At 59.8% G+C, this 18,446-nt stretch overlaps 3 protein-coding genes across 3 annotated transcripts; 1 reads left to right on the top strand and 2 right to left on the bottom strand.

Moving 5' to 3' along the window:
• Window positions 1-924: 924 nt before the first annotated feature.
• On the bottom strand, window positions 925-11,508 carry TMEM109 (transmembrane protein 109). The gene is made up of 7 exons (XM_054067082.1): window positions 11,496-11,508; window positions 4,955-5,145; window positions 4,286-4,462; window positions 3,567-3,652; window positions 2,375-2,618; window positions 1,759-1,861; window positions 925-1,676 (listed from the first exon to the last, which is right to left on the bottom strand). Exons 1-7 carry the CDS (start codon window positions 11,506-11,508, stop codon window positions 1,288-1,290), a joined length of 1,203 nt encoding a protein of 400 aa, XP_053923057.1. The 3' UTR covers window positions 925-1,287.
• PRPF19 (pre-mRNA processing factor 19) lies at window positions 3,788-10,081 on the top strand. The gene is made up of 16 exons (XM_054067155.1): window positions 3,788-3,943; window positions 4,344-4,493; window positions 4,818-4,894; window positions 4,973-5,114; window positions 6,036-6,109; window positions 6,197-6,259; window positions 6,367-6,408; window positions 6,496-6,570; window positions 6,848-6,923; window positions 7,155-7,264; window positions 8,144-8,299; window positions 8,382-8,451; window positions 8,598-8,683; window positions 9,180-9,350; window positions 9,571-9,676; window positions 9,940-10,081. Exons 1-16 carry the CDS (start codon window positions 3,925-3,927, stop codon window positions 10,035-10,037), a joined length of 1,515 nt encoding a protein of 504 aa, XP_053923130.1. The 5' UTR covers window positions 3,788-3,924; the 3' UTR covers window positions 10,038-10,081.
• Window positions 11,356-18,446, bottom strand: ZP1 (zona pellucida glycoprotein 1). Its single transcript, XM_054067081.1, is given in 14 exon segments — window positions 11,356-11,419; window positions 11,496-11,614; window positions 11,688-11,772; window positions 12,078-12,228; window positions 12,303-12,492; window positions 12,570-12,697; window positions 12,934-13,031; window positions 13,108-13,292; window positions 13,411-13,554; window positions 13,933-15,613; window positions 15,681-15,802; window positions 16,280-16,470; window positions 16,472-16,669; window positions 18,394-18,446. Coding segments are annotated over 13 exon segments (3,330 nt in total). The 3' UTR covers window positions 11,356-11,419; window positions 11,496-11,510.

Below are 18,446 nucleotides of genomic sequence, written 5' to 3'. Positions count from 1 at the left end.
AACCCAATCCCATCCACATCTCCGCTCCCCAAACCCACTCCTATCTACTTCCCCACTCCCCATCCCCACTCCCCAAACCAAACCCCATTCACATCCCTGCTCCCCAAAACCATCCCTGCTCCCAAAACCAATCCCACCCACATCCCCACTCCTCATCCCTGGTCCCCATCCCGATCTCACTCCCCATCCTCATCCCTGCTCCACAAATCCACCCCCACTCCCCATCCTTGCTCCCTGTTGTTCCCACTCATCCCCATTCCCACCCTCTGTCCCCATTCCCATTCCTCATCCCCATTCCCACTCCAGGGTCCAATTCCAGCACAAGACCCCATGTGGGGACCCCCAAGCAGGGCAGGAGCTCTCACACCCCCAGCGTCCACCCCTCCCTGTCCCTGGGAGGGACTGGAGGGCAGATGTGGCCGGGGGCACGGAGCCAGCACTGGGGACAACTGGAGGGCGATGAGGACATGGAGGAGGGGCTGGATCCTGGCACGGATCAACTCCCTCCTCCTCCTCCGTGCTCAGCACGGGCCTCGGCAAACAGAGGGAGAAGGACACAGATGGGGCAAGCAGGGGGCACCTTCCCTACACCCCACAACTGAGACACCCCACCCCGAGTGGGATTTGGGGGGGACAGGGATCCCCTCCTCTTCTCCCTGCGCCCCATTCCTGATGGGAGAGGAGCCCAGAGTCCAGGGGACCCTGTTTATTCCAGCCACGTATCAAAACCGTTCAAGAGCAGCTTAAAATTCAGGGTTCCCCTTCCTCCCCTCTGCTGGATGGGCGAGCGAGGATGAGGATGCTCTCCTTCCTTCCCTCTGCTGGATGGGCAAGTGACGATGAGGATGGGTGAGAGGATGAGGATGCTCCCCTTCCTCCCCTCTGCTGGATGGGCGAGCAAGAATGAGGATGGGCAAGCGAGGATGAGGATGCTCCCCTTCCTCCCCTCTGCTGGATGGGCGAGCGAGGATGAGGATGCTCTCTTTCCTTCCCTCTGCTGGATGGGCAAGTGGCGATGAGGATGGGTGAGCGAGGATGAGGATGCTCTCCTTCCTTCCCTCTGCTGGATGGGTAAGCAAGGATGAGGATGGTTGAGCAGGGATGAAGATGCTCTCCTTCTTTGCCTCAGCTGGATGGGCGAGTGACGATGAGGATGCTCTCCTTCCTCGCCTCTGGGAGCCAGCAGGAGGTGAGGCTCAGCAGGGCAACCACGTGGTTTGGGGTACAGAGCCAAGCCTTGGGGTGCACCAGGGCCGGGAGGCCAGGTCACCCCTTGGGATCTGGGGGTTAATCCCAGTCCCGAGGGTTCGCCCACTCCAGGCGCCGCTCCAGCTCCTCCACCTTCCACTCCAGGACACGGACGGCGACATCGAGCTGAGTGTCGGGGTTTGGAGACCCCACCAAGCGCCCCAGGAGAGTGCAGAGCACCCAAAGCCCCAGCAGCATCCCCGCCTGCGCCGTGGGGCTCTCCTTGGAGACGGCGATGTGTAAGAAGACACCCAAGATGCAGAAGAGCTTCACCCAACGAAGCATGGGCACCACCATCCCCCACAGCCGTGACAGCAGCACCTGAAGCCACGAGAGCAACCAGGAAACCACCACGGCGGCCAAAGCCCACAGCAGCACCCGTTGCACCTCGCTGGGTTTCAGCTCCGCCATGTGCACCAGGTGCTCCCCTGGGATAGAGGTGGACGTCACTGATGGCACAGCCATATCTCCCAAACCCATGTCCCTCCCCATCCAGGACTTCTCGCTCACCTGGGATGCTGTAGGAGATCAGGATGTACCTCAGGAGTCCACCAACCATGACCAGGACTGTCGAGATCACAGCAGACACTATACAGAGGATGACAAGGAGGACCTGAGGGGAAGAGCAGTGCTGGAGGGAATCATGGATTCATTGAGTTTGGAAAAGACCTCTAAGAGCATCCAGTCCAACCACCAGACAAACCACACTGTGCCTACCAAACCATGTCCCAAAGTGCCCTGGTCACGTGAATTTTGGAACCTTCATGGGATGGAGACTCCACCACTTGGAACTATGGCATCATTCAGGTTGGAAAAGACCTCCAAGATCATTCAGCCCAACCATCAGCCACTAAACCACGTCCCAAAGTGCCACACCTACACGTTTTTTGAACCCCTCCAGGGATGGAGACTCCACCACTTCCCTGGGCAGCCTCTTCCAGTGCTTCACAACTCTTTCCATAAGAAAATTGTTCCTCACCTCCAACCTAAACACCCCCTGGTGCAACTTGAGGCCATTTCCTCCCACCCCATCAGTTGTCACTTAGGAGAAGAGCCCACCACCTTGCTCCAACCCCAACATCTTAGCCCTCATCTCTGTGGGGAAACCTTGGGATCAGGCCCTCACCAGTGCCACCACCCGCAGGGGCGGGCGGCCCACCCAGTTCTCCAAAGTCCTCCAGATAGCCAAGCCCAACAGAGACAGTGGGTCATCGCCTTGGAGGCCCAAAAAGATGTCCTTGTCATGCTCATCCTTCACTCGGTTCCACACCTCCACCGCTCCCAGGAAGAGGCTGCACAGCAGCAGGGCTTGCAGCAGCCGGCGTCCCAGATTGCCTTCCCGTTTGGCCCCTGTCTCCACTTCGGAGTCTCTGTGGGGAGCGGGAGAGGCGAGGGGGGAGCGGTGTGGGACTCCCCCAATTCGTGGACACCATCCCTGTTCTGTGATGGAGCCACCACCGCTGGCTGTGACCATCGTCCTCCCAAGGAGTCCCCTCAGTGCCCCCCAATTTGCTGAGACCCCCCCAAAGCCCCTCCCGCGTACCATGAGCCCTCCCTGTTGCAGGGACCCCCCCAAAAGACCGCTTTCCCCCCCTATGGGCCCCTCCAGCACCCCATGTCACAGGGACCCCCCCAAAGACCCCCTTTCCCCCACAATGCCCCCCCCAGCACTCCAGCTTGTTGGGACCTCCCCAAAACTCCTTTTCCCCCATGAGCAACCCCAGCACCCTATGTCACAGGGACCCCCCCAAAAGACCCCTTTTCCCCCACAATTGCATCCCCAGTCCCGCCCCAACACCCCAACTTGCTGGGGACCCCTGTCCAAACCCCCTTCCACAGCATGAGCATCCCCCCCGTCCCCATTCCCCCCTTCCCCCCCCTTCCCTCTCAGTGCCCCCCACCCCTCAGGGCACCCCTTGTCCCATTTCCCCCTTCCTCCCCATGCCCCTCAGTGTCCCCCCCTCCCTCAGGACCCCCCCAATCTCTGTCCCCCTTGCATCCCCTCCCACCCTATCTCCCCCAGGCCCCCCAATCCCTGCACCACTCACTCCCCATCCCTCTCAGTGACCCCCCCAATCCCTGACTCCCCCTTTCCCCCCCCCCCTTCCTCATCCTCCTCAGAGGCCCCCCAATCCCTGCCCCCCCAATCCTTGCCCCCCACCTCACAGCCTCTAAATCCCTGCCCCTCCTTTTCCCCTCTCCCCTCCCTCCCCATCCCCTCAGTGCTCCCCCCCGACCCCCCCAATCCCTGCTTCCCCCCCCCGGGACGCCCCCCGCTCTCCCTCCGCCCACCCGCCAGGGGGCGCCGAAGAGCGTACCCAGGGCGCCCCCCCCACCGCCGCGGGGCACGCCGGGAGTTGTAGTTCGGAGTCGCCGCGCCGCGTTGCATCCTGGGAGTGCGTCGCTATGGCAACAAGTGGAAAGGGGGGAGGGGGAGGAAAGGTGAGCGGCGCCGTGGAGGCACCGCTCAGAGGGGGGAGGAGGAGGGAGGAGGGAGGGGGGGGGAGGGAGTTGGCGCAGTGCATGCCGGGAGCGCTTCCGCTTCGGGCACGCTTCCCGTTCGAGGGTCTGCTTCCGGTTCCGGCGGCGCCCGCGTGAGCAGTTGGGGGCGCCGCGACCGCCGTGTGACCGGAACCGGAGGGGCCGCAGGGGGGGGTGAGGGGCCCGGCCTCCGCCATGGCGCTGATCTGCTCCAGTGAGCGCGGGGAGAGGGAAACGGGGGCGGGGACCAGTGCGAGAGGGAAACGGGGGCGGGAATTAACATGGGAGCGGGGACTGAGGCGGGAATTAACGAGGAGGGGGCGGTTACTGGTGGGGAGGGGGTTAACGGGGCAGGAGTAACTCACGGGGAGCAGGTACCGAGGTGGGAGTGCGGTGAGAGGGTGGGGGTTAATATGGGAGTTAACGGGAGGGGTGGAAGTTAATGGGGGCGTGGTTACCGGAAAGGGGCGGTTACTGGGGGTTACCGGGGAATGGAGTTACTGGGAGGGAATTACCAGGAGGGCAGTACCGGGAGGGTAGGGGTTACTGGGCATACGTTGTTCCCGGGGTGGGGGTCCACGTTTCCCTCCTCATTCCCTCCGTCTCTACGGCAGTTTCCAACGAGGTGCCCGAGCACCCCTGCGTCTCGCCAGTCTCCAACCACGTCTATGAGCGGCGCCTGATTGAGAAATACATCGCCGAGAATGGCACTGATCCTGTCAACAACCAGCCCCTGTCCGAGGAACAGCTCATCGACATCAAAGGTAACTGGGGACTGGGATTATCCCTTTTCTCCCAGGCGTGAGGAGGGCCGGGAGAAAAGGTTTGGAAACAAAACAGCGATGGGGGACGCTGGGCAGACTCCAAACCTGGCCACACTATCCTGTCGTGGGTGAGCTGTGAGTCTTCAGGATGAGGGAGAAAGGACTTGATGAGGGATCCATGAGGGATGTTCTACCGCTACTTTATAGCAGGAGGAGGCGGACGGGAATGCTGAGCCGCGGGGCTTGGGATGCTGGGGTTGTGGTGATGATGTCCAAAGGGATTGGCAGGCCACGGTTGATGTCCTCATGCTGTCTCTTTGGCAGTCGCCCATCCAATTCGGCCCAAGCCTCCGTCTGCCACGAGCATCCCAGCCATCCTGAAAGCTCTCCAGGATGAGTGGGTGAGTGCCAGGGTTGGGAATGGAGTGGAGCACCAGGATGGAGGTGTTCTCTTGCCTGACTCTGCCCGATCCCGCTAGGACGCCGTCATGCTGCACAGCTTCACCCTCCGTCAGCAGCTGCAGACCACACGCCAGGAGTTGTCCCACGCGCTCTACCAGCACGACGCCGCCTGCCGTGTCATCGCTCGCCTCACCAAGGAGGTCACCGCTGCCAGAGAAGGTGACGGGGGTGACAAGGTGGGGCTGGGGACCTTGGGGAAGCGGAGCTGGGGAGGAGTGAGCAGGGACTGGGGTCTTGATGACCTCAGGGAGTTCAACATGGCCTAGCATAAGGTCCTACACCAGGGTCAGGTAATGCCAAGGGCAAGCACGGCTGGGTGATGAATGGATTGAGGGCAGCCCTGAGGAGAAAGGCTTGGGGTGCTGGGGGACAAGAAGCTCAACAGAAGCCAGCAACGTGTAGTCACAGCTCAGAAACCACCTGTGTCCTGGGCTGCATACAGAGCAGTGGGACCAGCAGGGAGGGAGGGGATTCTGCTCCTCTGCTCTGCTCTGTGAGACCCACCTGGAGCCCTGTGTCCAGTTCTGGAGTCCTCAGCACAGGGAGGACATGGAGCTGTTGGAGCGAGTGCAGAGGAGGCCATGGAGATGAACCGAAGGCTGGAGCACCTCCTGTCCGAGGCCAGGCTGAGAGAGTTGGGGTTGTTCAGGCTGGAGAAGAGAAGGCTGTGAGGAGACCTTAAAGCAGCTTTCAGGACTGAAAGGGTCTCCAGAAAAGCTGGGACTCTTGATCACAGCATGCAGGGATGGGACAAGGGAAAGAGTTTGGAGCTGCAAGAGGGAATATTGAGATGAGATCTTGGGAGAAATGTTTTGCTGTGAGGGTGAGGAGGCCCTGTCCCAGGTTGCCCAGAGCAGTGGTGGCTTCCCCATCCCTGGAGGTGTTCAGGGCCGGGTTGGCTGGGGCTTGGAGCCCCTGATCTGGTGGGAGGTGTCCCTGCCCATAGCAGGGGGTGTAACTGGATGGGCTTTGAGTTCCCTTCCAACCCAAACCATTCCATGGTTCTCTGGCTGCACTCCGTGCTGTCTCCTTTCCCCTTCCAGCGTACATTAAACTTACAGCCATTCTCTCCCTCTGCAGCTTTGGCCACTCTGAAGCCGCAGGCTGGTCTGATTGTGCCCCAGACGGTGCCGTCTGCCCAGCCAAATGTGGCGGTGAGTCCTCACTTCCCATCTCCGTGCTCTTTCAGTCTCCACTCCTTTCCCCTCTGGGTGTAACCAGCCCTTCTCTATCCTGTGCAGGGAGCTGGGGAGTCCATGGATCTGGGAGAGCTTGCAGGAATGACCCCCGAGATCATCCAGAAGGTAAAGGCATCTTCCACTTGTGCTGTTGCAGCCCATGGTGGTGGCCGGTCCCCAACCTCTCCCAGTGGGAACCTCGGTCAGGATGTGACCCCTTTTCTCTTTTGCAGCTTCAAGACAAGGCTACGGTGCTGACCACGGAGCGTAAGAAGGTGAGTGGCTCTATTTTAGTTTGAAGATGCTGCAGCACCAAGCCGTGGTTTCCCAATGTTTATCTCCATGCCGTTTTCCTTTTGCAGAGAGGAAAGACTGTTCCAGAGGAGCTGGTGAAGCCAGAGGAGCTCAGCAAGTACCGTCAGGTTGCCTCGCATGTGGTGAGTGTTCTGATGAGGGTCAGGGCTCAGAAACTCCCCCGTGCAGCTGGGTCTTTCCTGTGCCGCTTCACAGCATCAATAAGGGATGAATCCACTGCCGGCAGAGCCAGGAGAGAGCTGTGCTGCTCTGTGCCAGCAGGGATCTGTGCCAGAGTAGATGTGGCAGTGTCTCCTGCCGTTGGAATGAAACACTGGGCTCCTTCAAGGGTCTCTCACTTTGCTTTGGGGGCATTTTCTTGCTTGTGGTGTTAATCTGGCATCCTCCTACCTCGCACAGGGGCTGCACAGCGCCAGCATCCCAGGGATCCTTGCCTTGGACCTCTGTCCTTCCGACACCAACAAGATCCTCACCGGTAAGGGAGCTGCCTCTGCTTGCTGGGGATGGCCTGGTATGAGCTAAGAGCCTGCGGCTGCCTGAGGGCAGGTCCTCTTCTCTGTGCTTTTGGTGGATAGAAGAGGGGCAAGGAATGCAAGAGATTCTTGGCAAAGCTTCTCGAGGTGGTGGTCTCCAGGACAGATGGGTGGATTTGGACTTGGTTGCACTCAGACTCTTGTTTCTCACCGTTCCCTGGTTTGTTTTCCAGGTGGAGCTGATAAAAACGTCATTGTCTTTGACAAGAGCTCAGAGCAGATCCTTGCAACACTCAAAGGGCACACCAAGAAGGTTACCAGTGTTGTGTTCCACCCATCTCAGGTGCGCGCAGGCCTGCGTTCAGCCCCTTCCCTCACAGCTGGGCTGCCCCAGATTGGGTGTTCTGGGCCTTTTTCTGGTGCTCTGTTCTGGTGGGCTGTCGGCCTCGTGCAGCAGAGGGATTGAGAGCAGCCCTGAGGAGGAGGACTTGGGGTGCTGAGGGAGGAGAAGCTCAACAGGAGCAGGCAACATGTGCTCCCAGCCCAGAAACCACCTGTGTCCTGGGCTGCATCCAGAGCAGTGGGACCAGCAGGGAGGGAGGGGATTCTGCTCCTCTGCTCTGCTCTGTGAGACCCACCTGGAGCCCTGCATCCAGTTCTGGAGTCCTCAGCACAGGGAGGACATGGAGCTGTTGGAGCGAGTGCAGAGGAGGCCACGGAGATGATCCGAAGGCTGGAGCACGTCCTGTCCAAGGCCAGGCTGAGAGAGTTGGGGTTGTTCAGCCTGGAGAAGAGAAGGCTGTGAGGAGACCTTAAAGCAGCTTTCAGGACTGAAAGGGTCTCCAGGAAAGCTGTGGAGGAGGTCTTGATCAGGGAGTGCAGGAACAGGACGAGAGGAACAGTTTGGAGTTGAAAGAGGGGAGATTGAGATGAGATTTTGGGGAGAAATGTTTTGCTGTGAGGGTGGGGAGGCCCTGGCCCAGGTTCTTCACTCTGGGGGTGTTGAACGCCAGGTTGGATGGGGCTTGGAGCCCCTGATCCAGTGGGAGGTGTCCCTGCCCTTGGCAGGGGGTGGAACTGGGTGGGCTTTAAGGTCCCTTGCTGCCTGATCTATTCTGATTCCATGATGGTCTGGTGATGGGCCAGTTCTTGCCTGCAGGGAGGTCTCTCAGAGAGCTGAAAGTCTTTTTGATGTTAATCTCCTTTTCTCATCCCTGTTTAGGAGCTGGTGTTCTCAGCTTCTCCTGATGCTACCATCCGGATCTGGTCTGTGCCCAACGCCTCATGCGTGCAGGTTGTCCGTGCCCACGAGGGCTCTGTGACAGGGCTGAGTCTCCACGCGACCGGCGATTACCTCCTCAGCTCTTCTGATGACCAGGTGAGACCCATCCCCAGGCCACAGAGACCCCTCCTCCTGCTTCTCATCTCTCTGAACTCAACATTCTGCTCCTCTTTTCCAGTACTGGGCTTTCTCAGATATCCAGACAGGCCGTGTCCTCACCAAGGTGACAGATGAGAGCTCTGGCTGTGGTAAGGCTGAGTATCCCCACCTCGGGAAGCTTTTGAGAGCCTGCAGAGAAGGGATTTTCTGCCCAGGCTCCTGGAGCTCACAAGAACTCACCCTGGTAACAGAAAGTCCCTCCAACCATCTGAATCCTCCCCCTGTGTCTCTGCAGCTCTCACCTGTGCCCAGTTCCACCCAGACGGGCTCATTTTTGGAACAGGAACGATGGATTCTCAGATCAAGATCTGGGATCTGAAGGTAGGGCTGGCTCTGAGTGCGTGGGGAGGATGGGGAGCTGGGAGGGAGCTCTGGAGCCCAGCAGAGCATTCAGTCCATGGTGTCTGCTGGAGTGGGGCTTTGGGGGACCTCTGCTGAGGTTTTCTCCCAAAAATACAAGCTTCAGCTCAGGAGCAGCCACTTCTGGTGCCAGAGCTGGGGTTTTGTGTTAAGGGGGTGTTTGCTGTGTCTTCAAGAGAGTTGGGGAGGAGCAGGAGGGTTTGCAGGCCAGCTGCCTGGCTCTGTGGCCAGATGAATCCATGCTGGAGCAGCTCCAGCTGTCAGCAGATCTACTCCAAGTTCCACATTGGCCTCTGGAGCTGTAATTCAGGGCAACAAAGAGCGTGTGGTCCAGTCACCCGCCAGTTTTTAACTCTGACGATGCCGAGCTGAACTGCAGCTGCAAGGATCCACCCTCCTGGCCGTCGAGTGTTGCGGTTCCTTGCGGGCAGCCCGTCTCTAACTGCCTTGTCCCCAGGAACGCACCAACGTGGCCAACTTCCCAGGACACTCGGGCCCCATCACCAGCATCGCTTTCTCCGAGAACGGCTACTACTTGGCCACAGCAGCGGATGACTCCTCCGTCAAGCTGTGGGACTTGCGTAAGCTCAAGAACTTCAAGACTTTGCAGCTGGACAATAACTTCGAGGTTTGTGATTGTCCCTTTTCCCTGCAATGAGCAGCCTGGGCAGGCTGGCAGGTTCTTCTCCCAGTGCCCACCATCCCAGCCCTGCTGCTGCCCGTGCTCTGGGGGAGACTGATGCTGAGGTTCTGCCCTCCCTGACACCCTGAGAGGCTGTTTGGAGCCTCCCGGGCCGGGTTTGAAGGTTCCTGAGCCCAGTTTGAAGCCTCGTCCTTTTCCTCTGCAGGTGAAGTCTCTCATCTTCGACCAGAGCGGTACCTACCTGGCACTGGGTGGGACGGATGTCCAGATCTACATCTGCAAGCAATGGACGGAGATCCTCCACTTCACAGGTGAGTGGCTGGAGATGCTGGGAGAGGGCAAAGGTGAGATAGGAAGGCGTTCAGGTCCCAGCTCTGCGGAGTGAGCTGCCTGCTGCAAAACGCTGCCCACCCCATCGGCACCACGGCAGCGAGACCCTCCAGCCTGGCACTCGGCCTCCTCGGCACAAGCTGGTGTGGAGATGCCCTGGTGATGCCTGTTCCACCTTTGGCAAAGAGTTGGCAAGGGACTGGCTTGCTTGATGCTGTAACCACACACTGTCTTCCCTCCCCAGAGCACAGCGGCCTCACCACAGGAGTGGCATTTGGCCACCACGCCAAATTTATTGCCTCGACGGGCATGGACCGGAGCCTGAAGTTCTACAGCCTGTAGCTCCAGATGTGAGGCCAGGATTTTGCTGCCGTGGTGGGATTTGGGGTGGGAGGGCGGGAGGGAATGTCAGGCTGGAGGGAGGGTGGGAGGCGAGTGGTTCCTTAATTTTCCAGGCTCCCCTGCTTTAGCTCTTGGCAGAGGGGAAGTTGGATGTCACCTTCCCCCTGTGCTTTATGGATTTAATGGTTTAGTTTTCTTCTTTTCCAGTTTCGTGTGTGTCTTTTCTGCTTTAGATTCTTTTTCTGTGGTTGTAACATGCAACAAGAAGGCTCCTGGTGGATGTTTGTGGCTGGGATCATGGTGGGAATGTGGGAGGGAGGGGAGGACCGTGCTGGTTTTGTAAGCAGTTCTCCAGTTTCATTCCGGGAATAAAGAACCATCCACCACAGCAGCGCGTGCCAGTCCTTGTCCCAAGGATAAAGGAAGCTCCTGTGAGGAGCTGGGACGCAGCACAGAGGAGAGGAGGCTCCGACAGAGCTGGGAGGAGGGGTGGGTGTTGCCACCACTGGGATGGGGACCCTCTTTCTGGGGAGGGGCTCTTGATCTGGGAGTGCAGGGACAGAATGAGGGGACCATCAGTGGGACCAGCAGGGAGGGAGGGGATTCTGCCCCTCTGCTCCGCTCCGCTCTGTGAGACCTGCCTGGAGCCCTGCATCGGGTTCTGGAGTCCTCAGCACAGAGAGGACATGGAGCTGTTGGAGCAAGTGCAGAGGAGGCCACAGAGATGATCCGAGGGCTGGAGCACCTCCTGTCCAAGGCCAGACTGGGAGAGTTGGGGTTGTTGAGCCTGGAGAAGAGAAGGCTGTGGGGAGACCTTAGAGCATCTTCCAGGACTGAAAGGGTCTCCAGGAAAGTTGTGGAGGGGCTCTGGATCAGGGAGTGTGGGGACTGGACAAGGAGGAATGTGTTTGAGCTGGAAGAGGGGAGATGGAGATGAGGTGTTGGGAGGAAATTCTTCACTGTGAGGGTGGGGAGGTCCTGCCCAGGTTGCGCAGAGCAATGGTGGCTGCCCCATGCCTGGAGGTGCTGAAGTCCAGGTTGGATGGGTCTTGGAGTCCCTGATCCGGGGGGGGGGTGTCCGTGGGTTTGGAACTGGATGGCTTTGAGGACCCTTCCAACCCAAACCATTCCATGATTCCATGATAGGCTGGTGATGGGCCAGTTCTCACCTGGGGTGAGCTCTCTCAGACAGAGCTGAAGGTCTTTTGATATTAACTTCTCTGCTTCACCCCTGTCTAGGACTTAAGGTCCCTTCTGACCCAAACCCCAGTCCATGATTCCCCCCATCCCAGGGGACAAACCACCTCTGGAGCCTCCAGTTTGAACCGTTCTATTCGCTAGTTTATTTTTCCAGCTTGATGGTGTCTGGCTGGAGGCAGGATCTGTGCAAGAGGGAGAGGAGGAGAGTTGGTTAGAGCTGGAATGAAGGATCAGCTTGGGGAGAAGAGGGACACTCACCCAGCACCTTCATGCTCAACCTCTCCGTAGCTTGGGCACCTTGGGGAAGACAATGTGTCCCTGAGAGGTGACCACACTCACGCCTTCATCTCTCCGGTTTCCCAGAGCCCGGCGCGCTCCTGCAGAGGACAGGGACTTGGCATGGGAAGGGGGAGCAGGTAGAGACCCTCCTGTGGTGGCACCCAAACTTACGTGAGGGCACTCCCAGCTGGCAGGAGCGCCGGCAGGGCTCCGGCTGCGAGAGGTGGCACACAGAAGCGCTGCAGGAGATGTACACCTGGAAGCCAAATGGGCCGCCATCGGTGGCCAGTGGTGCTGGTAGAGGCTGGAGGAGGTATTCCAAGCCCCAAGGAACCCCTTCAAGCTGCGTGGGCTCTCCCCGTTGCCATTGTGGTGCCGGGGAACAGAGCAGCATGGGGCTACGGTGCTGCACCAGCACCATGAGCAACCAGGAGGTTTGGTCAGGAAGGGTGCTGGGATGGTTTTGGGGGTGCCGAGATGGAGCCTTGCCAACACCTGGGGGTTCAGAAGGCCATGAGCAATCCCTGCAGTGAAGCCATGGGGCACCTCTGGCCCCCTCACCTCTCCCTCCAGCGCTGCCATAGATGGGGGCTCCACGAAGGTGAAGGTGGAGATTACGAAGCGCTGGTAGTGGCTCGGGAAGGGCACCTGTGGCGATGCCGGTCCAACTGGTACGAGCTGCGTCCTGTAGTTGTCCCCTTCAAAAGGACACCTGAGCGTGCAAGAGCAACCCTCAGTTGGTGTAGGTGACCCCTCACTCTCCATCCTCCTGTCTCCCACGCTCACCCGTCCACCAGGATGGGCCACTGGGGCTCAGCGCCAGCATCGGTGCTGGGGGATGCCCAGCAGTGGTGGAGGACCAGCACCAGGTTAGGGTCTGTCTTCTGCAGGAGGCGAACTTCCACATAGATAGGGTCCCGGAGCACCTTCACCAAGGGGTGGTCGCCGTCGGAGTGGTAGGAGCTGTAGCTCTCGTCTTTGGGAAGGGTGAGAGGCTGAGCCGGGGCTGAGGACAGGGGGTGACTGGGCTTGGGGAGCAGGTGGGTTGCTCACCAGTTGCGATGCGCAGCTGGAGCCCCAGTGGTCCCGGTATGGTCATGGTGCTGGCGGTGGTGGGCTCAGCCACCTCCATGCGGAACGGCAGGAGGTCAGAGGCGTTGTAGATGCAGCGAGCCTGGAGGCTGCAGGAGCAGAGTGGATCTGGATGCCCTTCCCATGCCCTCTGGGTCCTCCGTGGCGTCGGCTCCCCAAGCCCAAGGAGGGGTGGGCACCACTGGACACCCACCAGAAGGGTCTCCAAGAGAAACACCAAGAGGAGCAAGGAAGGGGAGCAGCTGGTCTGGGGGTGCTGCAGGGCGAGGGGGAGCAGGATGGGCTTTGCTCAGGGGTGGCCCAGCTTCACCCACCCTCCCCTTACATGTAGGTGCTGTCCCGCGTGATGGAGCCACGATGGGACCCCTGGACATCGATGGTGGAGATCAGTTGGTTCTCATAGACCAGCTGGTCCTCGATCACCTGGAGGAGCACACAGGGTGAGGGTCCCCAGATGAGCTCTGAGGGCTTTTGGGGTGTGGGGGGGTCCCATCCCTACTTGGACGGTGGTGCCACACTGCGTGACAGCAAAGTGGAACATCACGAAGGTCTCGGTGGCCCTGACGGGCTCACAGCCGGGTTGGGTGCTGGCGAGGCGCACGCTGTCCAGGTTGTAGGGTTGGGTGGCCAAGCCCCGCGGCACCACCAGGACAAAGTACCCATCCAGCAGGCACTGCACGGTGGCTGTGCCACCGGGGAATGGCTCCATCAGCCGAGGAACCAGGGACCTCCAGCCCCCTTTCTCCATCCCAGCAGCTTCTGGCCAAGGCGCTTGGCCGTGGGTCCCCACTGAGGTGCCTACCCGTGTTGCCGTAGTAGCATGGCGTGACGCGGTCCGTGTCATCGTAGCAGCACCCAGCCTGCAGGCATGCCACCCGCCCCGGCACCACCACGCATGCCATCCTGCCCACGGGCACCCGGCACTGCTCCCGCGTCAGCTGGGGGGCTGGGGGGACAGGGGGATGGGGACCTCAGGGGCCCCCCAAGCACCTCCTGCCCTCCAAGCACCCCCTGCTCCCCAATCTCCCCATGTCCTCCAAGCATCTCCTGCCCACAAACACCCTACATGTCCCCAAACACCCCCCTGGCCCCAAGCACCTCCTGACCTTCAAGCATCCCCTGCCCCCAAGCATCTCCTGCCCTCCAACACCCTCCTGTCCCCAAACCACCCCCCCTGCACCCCAACATCCCCCATGTCCCCAACCACCTCCCTGCCCCCACGCATCTCCTGCCCTCCAAGCATCCCGACCCCAAGCATCTGCTCTGAGCAGGACAGGGAGGACCCAGCCCCAGTTGTCCTCTCCACCCCCCCGTGGTGGCTCACCTGCTCCTGCCGCGGGGTAGAAGAGCGCTGTGGGTCGGAGCAGACTGGGCTGCGATTGAAGCCCAGGATGCAGCAAACCAGGCTGAGCCTGAGCCTGAAGACCAGGGCGGACCAAGCTTTGTTGGGTCTGGAGCCCTGGATGGGTCAGAGCTGGTCGGGGATGGCCAGGATGGACCAGCCCAGCTTGGCCGTGAAGCCCATGGTGGAGGAGATCAGCTTGGGAGTGGGTCTGAAGGTTGGGACGAGCTAAGCCTGGGTGGCTTTGGGGCTGAGCTCCTGGGCGTACAAAGCCTGCTTGGGTTTGAGCACCAGCGTGTGTCAAGCCAGACTGGACTCCAGGGTGCTCAAGGTCTGGGCGAAGGACACCTGGTTGGGCTTGACCTCCAGGATGCACTGATCCAGGCTGGTTTTGGGTCTGAAGCCCTGGGCGAAGGATGCCTGGTTGGGTTTGACCTCCAGGATGCACTGATCCAGGTTGGTTTTGGGTCTGAAGCCCTGGGCGAAAGAACCCTGGTTGGTTTTGACCTCCAGAGTGCACCAATCCAGGTTGGTTTTGGGTCTGAATCCCCGGGCGAAGGACCCCTGGTTGGGTTTGACCTCCAGAGTTCACCATCCCAGGTTGGTTTTGGGTCTGAAGCCCTGGGCCAAGGACCCCTGGTTGGTTTTGACCTCCAGAGTGCACCATCCAAGGTTGGTTTTGGGTCTGAATCCCCGGGCGAAGGGCCCCTGGTTGGGTTTGACCTCCAGAGTTCACCATCCCAGGTTGGTTTTGGGTCTGAAGCCCTGGGCCAAGGACCCCTGGTTGGTTTTGACCTCCAGAGTGCACCATCCAAGGTTGGTTTTGGGTCTGAATCCCTGGGCGAAGGGCCCCTGGTTGGGTTTGACCTCCAGAGTGCACCATCCAAGGTTGGTTTTGGGTCTGAATCCCTGGGCGAAGGACCCCTGGCTGGTTTTGACCTCCAGAGTGCACCATCCCAGGCTGGTTTTGGGTCTGAAGACCTGGGCGAAAGACCCCTGGTTGGTTTTGACCTCCAGAGTTCACCATCCCAGGTTGGTTTTGGGTCTGAATCCCTGGGCGAAGGACACCTGGTTGGTTTTGACCTCCAGAGTGCACCATCCCAGGCTGGTTTTGGGTCTGAAGACCTGGGCGAAAGACCCCTGGTTGGTTTTGACCTCCAGAGTTCACCATCCCAGGTTGGTTTTGGGTCTGAAGACCTGGGTGAAAGACCCCTGGTTGGGTTTGACCTCCAGAGTGCACCATCCCAGGCTGGTTTTGGGGTTCGGCGATGGGGCGAACCACGCTAGGCTGGGGCTGAAGACCTGGGCGAGCCCGGCCAGACTGGAACTGCAGCCCAGAGTTTGTCTGCTCCGGCTGAGTCCGAGCTATGGTGGGAGCCTTCTCCGAGTTGCCTTGCGGAGCAAGCTGGGGTCCCGAGAGGGTCAGGGTGGACTGGGACATATGGTGGAGGAGGCCAGGCTGGGACAGGGGGACAAGGACATCAGCCTGGCTGTGGTGGACACCGTTGCCCTGGCCAGCCTGAGCATTGGTGTGAATGTTGCCATTGGCGAGGATGTCGTAGTCCCCCGGCTGCGTGCAGGTCATGTTGACTTCATAGGAGGCAATGAGGAACCCACTGCGCAACAGCTCCTCCAGGTGCACCCTCAGGACGTAGTGGTCCTCCTGTAGGAGGGACAGTCACCTCCAGCCCACCAGCAGGGGTGGGAAGTGGGTAGGATGGGACCCTTACCTTCACCAGGACATGGCAGCCCTCGTAGCCAGTTGAGAAGATGACAGCGCCATCTGTGCCGGTGTTGAGCCAGTGGAGGCAGATGGAGCAGTTGGCCACATCAAAGCGGGTGCCAAACTCATCTGCGGTGACACGGTGGACACAAGGTGAGGAGTGAGATGGCACAAGCAGGTGCTGTGATGCTCCCCAGGGGATGCAGGTGCGAAACCCTTGTTGGCAGCACCACCAAATGCTCCTTCAACCCATCAGGGCACCACCAAATGCTCCTTCGACTCATTGGGGCACCTCCAAACACTCATTCAACTCATTGGGGCACCACCAAATGGTCCTCCAGCCCATTAGGCCACCACCAAACACACCTTCATCCCACTGGGACAGCACCAAATGCTCCTTCAACCCATCAGGGAAGCACCAAACACTCCTTCAAACCATCAGGGGACAATAAAAACCACCTTCATTGCATTGGGGTACCACCAAATGCTCTTTCAACCCATCAGAGCACCAACACCCCGAGACAGTTGGGTTTTGGGGTAAGATCAGATTGATTCATGGGCACCGACTCAAGCTGGAGGACTCATGCCTGCCCGCTCCCCACTCACCCACGACCTTGAAGCGGACAGTGCGACCACGGGTGGGGTACGCCAGCAGCTGCATGCCGTAGTCCCCACAGTCGTAGCGGTACCGTAGGAGAGAGAAGATGACTCCTGGCCCCAGGAACAGGAGCAGGAGGAAGCAGCAGCTCCATCCCATGGTGGTGAGTGAGGTCGGAGCACGGGGCTCTCCGTAGGTCACTGGATTTATACCCCGCCAGCCGGGACACGGGAGGGATCAGATGACCAGCGTGGCTGTGCCAGGATGTAGCTTGCCCAGGGCTCCTCGCTCCCCTGCCACTGGCGACCTCGCTGCCCTCGGCCCCGTGCCAGAGTGACCAGGGAGGGACCAAAAGCCGGTCAAAGAAACTGTTTGTCCCACCACAGGAGACGTTATCCCTACAAACAAGGAATGGAGACTGGCCAGGAAGTCCAGCTGGACCAAGCCATGTGGACAGAAGGAGGGGGTTATTGTGTGCCCACCTGCACTTGCCACAAGCTGGTGGCATCTGGTTCCTTGATCCTTGGCCAGGGCAGCTGTGGGACGAAGAGCCTGGGAGGAACCAGGGAGGCATGGGCTGCACACCCAAGGTCCCACCAGCTGTGATGGGGTCCCGTCACCTGTGTTGGAGTCCCACCGGCTGTGTCAGGGTCCTGTTGGCTGTGCTAGGGTCCCACCAGCTGTGTTGGGGTCCCACTAGGTGGTGTTGGGGTCCCACCAGCTGTGCCATGGGGGACCTGAGCCCCGGGATGCTCATCCTTGTCCCCAAGCTCCATGCAGGAAGGTGAACACAGTCCATCGATGGCCTGGCACACATGGCAAAGCTGGAGCTGAGCTTCACCGGCACCTGGGATGGGCATGAAGGACCTTGGTCCCCTCAGTGGCTTCGTGCTCCATGGATTCCCTCTGCCTCACTCACCAGGTATCGCCCTCCCAGATCTCATCACCCCCTCTGCCGCGCTTCACCGGTCACAGCTGGCTCCTGCCCCCGCACGTGCCAAATGGCAACGTGTCCAGGTGACTCTTTGCCAACCCAGCTGCCAGGCTCAGTGGTTTGGAGGGGTTCCAAGTCTCCTGCCTCATGGGAGCTCCTGTCCTCTCCTTCCCACCCCCAGGTCCTCTTGGATTGTGGCATCAGGGTGACGATGAAAGGGTGCCCAGAGCTGGGGGTGCTACAATGCCCTAAATTGGCATCAAGAGTGGTGTCAGCTCTTGAGACCCCCGGCCCCACCACTGTGGCTGCACCAGGAGCCCACGGACATCCAGCCTGGTACCCCCACCCCAGGAGTCATGGAACCATGGACTGGGTTAGGTTGGAAGGACTTCCCATCCAGTTCCACCCCCTGCCATGGGCAGGGACATGTCCCACTGGATCAGGGACTCCAAGACCCATCCAACCTGGACTTCAGCATCTCCAGGCATGGGGCAGACAACACTGCTCTGGGCAACCTGGGACAGGGCCTCCCCACCCTCACAGTGAAGAATTTCCTCCCAATACCTCATCTCCATCTCCCCTCTTCCAGCTCAAACACATTCCTCCTTGTCCTGTCCCTACACTCCCTGATCCAGAGCCCCTCCACAGCTTTCCTGGAGCCCCTTTCAGTCCTGGAAGATGCTCTAAGGTCTCCCCACAGCCTTCTCTTCTCCAGGCTCAACAACTCCAACTCTCTCAGCCTGGCCTTGGACAGGAGGTGCTCCAGCCTTTGGATCATCTCCGTGGCCTCCTTTGCACCCACTCCAACAGCTCCATATCCTCCCTGTGCTGAGGACTCCAGAGCTGGACACAGGCTCCAGGTGGGTCTCACAGAGCAGAGCAGAGGGGCAGAATCCCCTCCCTCCCTGCTGGTCCCACTGCTCTGGATGCAGCCCAGGACATGGGTGGTTTCTGGGCTGCAAACGCATGTTGCCGGCTCACGTTGAGCTTCTCCTCCCTCAGCTCCATCTCCTCAGGGCTGCTCCCAATCCATTCTCCACCCAGCTTGGGATTGCCCCGACCCAGATATAGAACCCTGCCCTTGGCCTTGTTGAACCTCATGAGGTTCACACAGCCCCACTTCTCCACCTTGTCCAGGTCACTCTGGGTGATGTCCCATCCTTCTGGTGTGACAACCACACCACTCACCTTGGTGTCATCTGTAATCTTGCTGAGGATGCCCTCGATCTCGTTGTCTCCAT

Source organism: Cuculus canorus, chromosome 5, assembly GCF_017976375.1.
Source record: "Cuculus canorus isolate bCucCan1 chromosome 5, bCucCan1.pri, whole genome shotgun sequence".
In the NCBI taxonomy this organism is placed as follows: domain Eukaryota; kingdom Metazoa; phylum Chordata; class Aves; order Cuculiformes; family Cuculidae; genus Cuculus; species Cuculus canorus.
The sequence above is the reverse complement of the archived record's forward strand: the minus strand, read 5'-3'. Positions and strand labels throughout refer to the sequence as shown.